Raw genomic sequence first — 8,012 nt, 5'->3', positions numbered from 1 at the left:
CATAAAAATGATTTCAGGACATGCTGCATTTCTTTTTTACTTTTGCATGTTTTGATTAAAGATTTTTTCAGTCTTTACAACGGAGACAAACAAGAATCATATAATAAACATATCTTAAGAATTAAAAGGGTTTTCCCATCTTGGCCCCTGATGGAATATGCCATAAATATAAGATAGATGCGGGTCCCATTTCTTGGCACATCAAAGTAAATATATATATTAGAATATTACATTTTCATATATGTATAAATTATAAAAAAAATAAGCCCAATGTGGCCTTATCATGGTTACAAAGAGGCTGCTAACAAACCAGTGGCTAGTCTGCGACTTTATGATCTTGTACATCATTTCTGTGTACGTGAAGATTCAATCACATGATGTGCACAGGAGGCTCTTGTAGATGTACGAAATTGTGAGATCGCCATAATTTTATATACTTTGAGGAAACAACAATTACTCTTGAAATGGCTAAAATTTGCACAGCTCATTCACAAGGACAATCTTAGATATTGTATCTTACAAAAGTGTAGGGTGAGGCTTCGTTCACATCTGCGTCGGGACCCCGTTTATGTGTTCCGTCGGAGCTCTCCGTCAGAGGAAGCCATGAACTGAATCCAAACTGAAACAAACGGAAACCATAGGTTTCCGTTTGCATCACCATTGATTTCAATGGTGATGGATACAGTGCAAATGGTCTCCGTTTGTCACCCTTGTGTAAGGGTTCCGCTGTTTTGACGGAATGAATAGCGCAGTCGTCTACGGTATTGATTCTGTCAAAATGACAGAACCCTTACACAACGGTGACAAACGGAAACCATTTGCAACGGATCCGAGATCATTGAAATCAATAATGATGTAAACGGAGAACCCTCTGACGGGAAGCTCCAACAGAACAGATGAACGGAGTCCCGACGCAGATGTGAGCGAAGCCTGACATATACTGCATGTGCATTTTATCTTATCAAGGAATTATAATTAACACCTTCCAATAAGATGAGTCACGTATGATCCTAGGTAGTAAGACTTTAAACATAGAGGTTGGGAGGACACCTATGCACATGGCCGAAAAAAATATCCCATCTATAGAATTTTGAAAAGTCACACAGATACAGCAGGACACTGCCCTATGTGTCCCTTTCACTGTATCTCTGAGTCTAATATGAGAGATTGGAGGACCGGAATGACATGGAAGACCACAGCATAATAAGGCTACGTTTACACATAGCGACATTGATGCAGATTTTCCATCCGCATTTGCAGGCTAAAAATCTGCTGTGGAATACAGTAGCAGCAAAGTGGATAACATTTCAACAAATCTCCTCCACACACTGCAGTAACTTTCCATGCAAAAATCGACCTGCGGTGTGGATTTAGAAATCTGCAGCATGTCAATTTCTGCTGCGGAAAGTGCACAGATTTGTTGCAATTTTTTCCCAGTGAGTTCAATGGGGAAATCAAAATTTGCAACAAATATTAATTTTGCGGCGAATCTGCAGCAAAATCTGTAAAATAAAAAAAGTTTATAATTTAAAGAATAACAAAATACTCACCTTTTCAATGTTCTGCTGCTCCCCTGGTGATGGTAGCCTGGTCCCCCGCAGTCTCTTTATGTGGACACTGTTTGCACTAGTTGACCAATGTATGTTATCCACTATGGCACTACCTGGCAACTACATGATAATCTGGACGAAATATGCACTATTTACCTGTATGACAATGCAGACAAAAAAACAACTATCCTTCACTTCTGAGACCAATAGACACAACGAGGATATGAATAATAAATTCCCCTTTTAGATGAAGCAAACAATAACACATTTTCCACCATTAAAAAAAATTGCTTCTGTGCCTAGATATTTCTGTTACATACTTGTTATGATTCCCTCTCAGAACATCCACCTAATGTGTCCAGTAACGGTGGACACTCATGGCCAGTAGCTCAGTGCCACCGCCCAGATCCTCTTGTAGATGGTTAGCTCAGTGATTATTGTAATTGTGCGGACCAGCCAATAATAATTGGCGTAATAGAAGATTATTCTTACCAGCACTGAACACATTAAGTGGATGGCCTGAAAGGGAATTAAAAAAAACTCACTAGGGGGCGCCATAACAAACTGCAATTCCAATTGAAAAATTGTTATGTTTTGCATGATCTAAGAAAAAAATGTAATATTTAATCATAGAACCATACCTCCCAACTTTGGAATTCGGAAAAGAGGGGCATTTTTAAGCCACGCCCCTAACCACGACTAATATCCCACATAAACACATCAAATCACGGCCAGATCCTTCTTCAAATAACAAGATCATATTCTCACTGCGGATCTCTAGACTTACAAAAAAATATATTATGGATCAGGTTATATCGTCTTTATGTTACTTTTCCTAACTTTGGTATAACATTTGCTCATCACGGCAGCAGCTTCAGGACAAACCAAAAGGCTGAGAACAATGGAAGTCAAGAGGGAGACCCTGTGGTTGATGACTTTTCAATTGACAGGTAGCAGAGTTACATGATGGGGATTTTTTTTTCCAGTTGTGTAACTCTGCTACCAGTCAATGGAAAAATCATCCAACAGAGCCCCCTTGTAGATCGCACCACACACAGCCACCTGTACATAGCTCCACACACAGCCCCCTGTAGATAGCTCCAAACACAGCCCCCCGTGTAGATATCTCCAAACACAGCCCCCGTGTAGATAGCGCCACACACAGCCCCCTGTAGGTAGCGCCACACACAGCCCCCCTGTAGATTGCTCCACACTCAGCCCCCTGTAGATAGCGCCACACACAGCCCCCTGTAGATAGCTCCAAACACAACCTCCCCGTGTAGATATCTTCAAACACAGCCCCCCGTGTAGATAGCGCCACACACAGCCCCCCTGTAGATAGCGCCACACACAGCCCCCCAGTAGATAGTGCCACACACAGCCCCCCTGTAGATAGCGCCACACACAACCCCCCTGTAGATAGCTCCACACACAGCCCCCTGTAGATAGCGCCACACACAGCCCCCCTGCAGATAGCGCCACACACAGCCTCCCTGTAGATAGCGCCACACACAGCCCCCTGTAGATAGCACCACACACAGCCTCCCTGTAGATAGCTCCACACACAGCCCCATGTAGATAGCGCCACACACAGCCCCCCTGTAGATAGCGCCACACACAGCCCCCCTGTAGATAGCTCCACACACAGCCCCCTGTAGATAGCGCCACACACAGCCCCCTGTAGATAGCGCCACACACAGCCCCCCTGTAGATAGCGCCACACACAGCCCCCTGTAGATAGCACCACACACAGCCTCCCTGTAGATAGCTCCACACACAGCCCCCTGTAGATAGCGCCACACACAGCCCCCCTGTAGATAGTGCCACACAGCCCCCCTGTAGATAGCTCCACACACAGCCCCCCTGTAGATAGTTCCACACACAGCTCCCATCGATAGCTCCACACACAGCCCCCCTGTAGATAGTGACACACACACCCCCCTGTAGATAGCGCCACACACAGCCCCCCTGTAGATAGTGCCACACACAACCCCCTGTAGATAGCTCCACACACAACCCCCTGTAGATAGCTCCAAACACAGCCCCCCTGTAGATCGCTCCAAACATAGCCGCCCTGTAGATAGCTCCACACACAGCCACCTGTAGATAGCTCCACACACAGCCACCTGTAGATAGCTCCACACGCAGCCCCCCTGTAGATAGCGCCACACACAGCCCCCTGTACATATCGCCACACACAGTCCCCTGTAGATAGCTCCGCACACAGTCCCCTGTAGATAGCACCACACACAGCCGCTTGTAGATAGCTCCACACACAGCCCCCCCGTAGATAGCGCCACACGCAACCCCCCTGTACATAGTGCCACACACAGCTCCCCCTGTAGATAGCTCCACAAACAGCCCCCTATAGATAGCGCCATACACAGCCCCCTTTTGTACATAGCACCACACAACCCCCTCACCCCTTGTAGATAGTGCCACACAACCACCCTTCCCCCTTGTACATAGTGCCACACAACCCCCCTCCCCCCTTGTACATAGTGCAACATAACCCCCTTATACTTTGTGCCACAATGCCACCAGAGCGGAGAGCGGTAGAGGTAGCCTACTGCTGCCACTCTCACCGTCAGAAGAAGGCAGGAGGTCTTGCAGCGACGTTCTCACAGGTGTCGATGCCGGCCCGGGAGTGCATCAGTCCAGTCACCTGACCTGTCACCTGACGGGTGAGGTCAGATGACAGGTGAGGTGACTGGACTGGTCCACTCCCAGGCCGGCATCGATCCTAGTCAGAGCACCGCCGCAAGACTCCTGCCTTCTTCTGATGCTGATCGCTGCTGCAGTCGTCTGGTATGCAGGGCGCCTGTCAGCAGCGATCAGCTGTTTTGATACAGCTGCAGCGCCCAGTGGGACATTTTTCAGACCGCCCGGGACGGCGGGACAGCGATGAGAAACCGGGACTGTCCTGCCGAATCCGGGACGGTTGGGAGCTATGATAGGACAACCCATTTTATAACATGATGAGTCAATAAAAAATACAATAGAGTGGAATCTCGATAATGGTTGTGGGATTGCAATTAACTCTGGGCCCCTATGACTGGTGTACTTAGAGGCCCCACTGCCTGAGGGACTTTCAGCCAAAAATAAAAATGGTCATATATTAGTAAATGGGATATTATTGCAGCAGCCAAACTTTGCTTCTGTTATATTGTGGTGACCATGTTTGCAGAAGTGATAACACGAAGTGAAGCCATACTTTTGTCACTTTTAAACTAGTCTCTCAGCTGTCCTTTAGTTATTTGTGCGATTTTAATTAATAATTAATTGTCTACAGAATTTTTGGCCGGTACAACACACTAAGAGGTTTCATATAGATCACACTGAATATTGGCTTCTGTCTGGGAATTTATTAGCTATCTCTAGATAACGAGCCCTGCAGTAAAGATGGAAAGCATTGATACCGCCCTGAAAAGAGTGCCGCTGCACAGAAATCTTGCCCTTAAGTGACCATAATTTCTTTGTGAGGACCCTCAGCTGGTCATCATGGCGACATAATGACATTGGTAGTTAGGTGGTGTGTCCAGCCATAGCTTTTTCACAATGACCTAGGAGCTTCACAGTGTATAACAGTATTTCCCAACCAGAGTTCCCAGAAATCATAGTGTTTCTTGGGCCTTGTTCAGGGGTTCACCCAGAACAAAGCAACAGCAAAACCTATAACTTTTGCAGAATGGAAGACAAATGGATTTCATCCTACTCAAAGATGCTTGGCAAAACAGCCAAATTAAAGCATTGGACAAGAATTATAGAATGCTTTAAACATCAAGCCAGTAATAAGAGTAGGGGTTCCTTGGTAGTGTAAACATTTTTCAGGGGTTCCCCCAAAGTCATAAAGTTGGAAATCAGTGGCATACAGTACAGTCTATAGTGTATATTCCTATACATTATGTCATCCCAAAGTGTGGTGAGATATGATATCATGGGCGGTTAGTACAGTGATAGCTTTTTCATGAGGACTTAGGAGCTTTACACAACACCTATATATGTCTTTTGTTACTGTTTAGTGTATATCTCTATACATTGGGGCATCATGATGTATGGTGACATATAATATCAGTGGTGGTTAGGTGGTGGGCCCAGTCATTGCTTTTTCACTAGGAGATTCAAGCTCCACCTATATACATCTTTGTGTGAAAAACACAATTTAATTACTTTCCTATTAAAATAAATAAAGAATATAGTACAAAATTAAAATACTATACAACCTTTTAATAATAATAGCAAACAAATATAATTTCATAGTAACCTTCAAGGATATTGTACAGTTCCAATGATGAAACTTAGAAACTAATTTTATCAGAAGAGTTAATACCCCAATAAAAAGGAAACTGAATAATAAGAAAGGCTGATACAGAAAAACTTCCGTAATAAAGGTTATAACAGAGAAGGAGGTCGTGATGACATTCAGGAGATGAACCAGCACATTGTAAGAGGTTGCGAAGAGTCTAGAAGAAGGAAATACTGATATATGTTACTTTAAATATCTGGGTCACGTAAAAGCCCAGGGCTTTCATAACAAGTCATGTGTATACAAACCAAGTAGGAAGGACTGGCAGGAGGCAAAAGAAACAAGCAATGTGTTCAATAAAAACACTTGCAGATCCCCCATATCACGTTCAGTTCCATGAGCTGTCAAAATTCACTGTTCCTGAAAAGGTGACTCACCAGGCCTGCGGCTTCCGCTTCACAATACCTTGACGTTTCCACTGTGAATGGGGGCTGAGGTGGTAAGTCAGTTGTCTGCAAACTTTCTCCATGGCCCCAATTGAATCTCCCTCCTGCAATAGGAATGAGAGGCAGGTTCAGGACATATAGCGTCTATAGGTACCAACTTTATTGTTTCATGAGGTTTAGTAAGAAAATAAAGTTCTTCAGTAAATGTTAGGTCCAGAAAGTTACCTGGAGGTCAATTTTTGGTGGAAACCATCACAAACTCTAGGTAAAGCCACGTATTTGGGCAAGCTTTACATAGTTACCATGACAAGGACTACATCAAAGTAACCAGAACAAATCATGTTATCATATCCAAAGACAATTAAATGAAGACATTGTATGATAGATACAAATCAGGCTTTCTTCACATTTGGCTTTTGGCTTCTGTTCATAGAGGAAACCACAACGCTCTGCCACATCCGCCGTACAACAGATACCACCACTCCCGATGGACCCCCTTTGATTTATAATTGGGTCTGTCGGGTCCCGGGAGGTGTCAATAGTTTTGATAGGAAAAGCAGTGCTGCATAATGTATGACCGAATCTGCAAAGCAGCCAACAACGCAGATGTGAACATAGCCTTACTTGCAAGATAATTAGCTCAAATGAGTTTATGGGAACATTTAGGGCTAGGTTGTACATTTTGCAAATATTTACAAGGTCATTTGTGACTTTTTACTCAAAGCAAATAATCAAAGTCGCATTCTGTCCATGATTGTACCGCAAATTGCAGATATACACATTTTCCACTAATTCCAACAACACTTGCATTATTCCATAATGGTTAACAGAGGCCATAAAAAAAATTCATTTCAGTCATGGAAGGCCAGAGGTCAATTCAATAACTACATATTTAATTATCTAATCTCTCAAAATGTTTTTGTTTTTTTTACTGAAAACTTAATGACAACCTATTTCTCTTGCTGACAAATGATAAACGATTACAAGTATACCTCGGTAGCGCATCCATTTTTGCATATGTTTAGCCGATATACTTCTGTATATTTTTTTTCTTAACAGTATTAAAAAGTATAGTCAAACATGTTTTTAAATACATGGGGATTCCACATATAAATGTATACTGTGTGGTATACGTTTATTAATTACAATGGGAGTCAGCAGTATATGGTTACATAAGTCTGGGACATACAGATGTGTCTACCCTTACCTTTGCTTGAATTTGGTTAAGGACTCCAATTTATCATGAAACAAATTTAATACAATATCGTGACATGCTAGCAAAAACCTTGACAGGCCGAAAATCAAATCACAACCACTGGGTGGCCACACAGACGCATATAACATATTGTAGACATCTCATGACAGAGTATCGCAAAATCAGGTTTTCTTTCAAAGGTGGTAATTTCATGCCACACATCTCCGGTTGAGATAAGAGGAATGGTAAGGAAAGACACATCTGTACGTTCAGTGGCAGACTTCAACTGTATAAGTCAAATGTAAGCTCACAACGTAATGTGAACAGAGCCTGGCTTGGTATTCAATTACATTCTTTCTATCTATATCTTGTAGGTTCTCATGAGGACTGGTAAATGTACAAGTCTGTAAGGATATTGTTACCAACCCAATGTTCACTCATAATAAACACTGAATAATCCTATTATTTATTACTGGTTGCTGTTCTACTATAATGAACATTTCTCTCTGTACTATTGACGATGTATAATTTAAAATGCTGACTTTATGATCTACAATTCTATTAACCTGATTCAA

The 8,012-nt window shown here is 42.9% G+C and overlaps 1 protein-coding gene across 1 annotated transcript in view; it reads right to left on the bottom strand.

The window, feature by feature from the left end:
• The window catches only part of LRRC75A (leucine rich repeat containing 75A), a 261,263-nt gene that overhangs the window by 76,507 nt on the left and 176,744 nt on the right, over positions 1-8,012 (bottom strand). The window contains exon 3 of the mRNA XM_075854262.1: positions 6,234-6,346. Coding sequence (XP_075710377.1) covers positions 6,234-6,346 — 113 coding nt within the window. The remainder of the gene's footprint in view (positions 1-6,233; positions 6,347-8,012) is intronic.

Source organism: Rhinoderma darwinii, chromosome 2 (genome assembly GCF_050947455.1).
Source record: "Rhinoderma darwinii isolate aRhiDar2 chromosome 2, aRhiDar2.hap1, whole genome shotgun sequence".
NCBI lineage: Eukaryota > Metazoa > Chordata > Amphibia > Anura > Rhinodermatidae > Rhinoderma > Rhinoderma darwinii.
The sequence above is the reverse complement of the archived record's forward strand: the minus strand, read 5'-3'. Positions and strand labels throughout refer to the sequence as shown.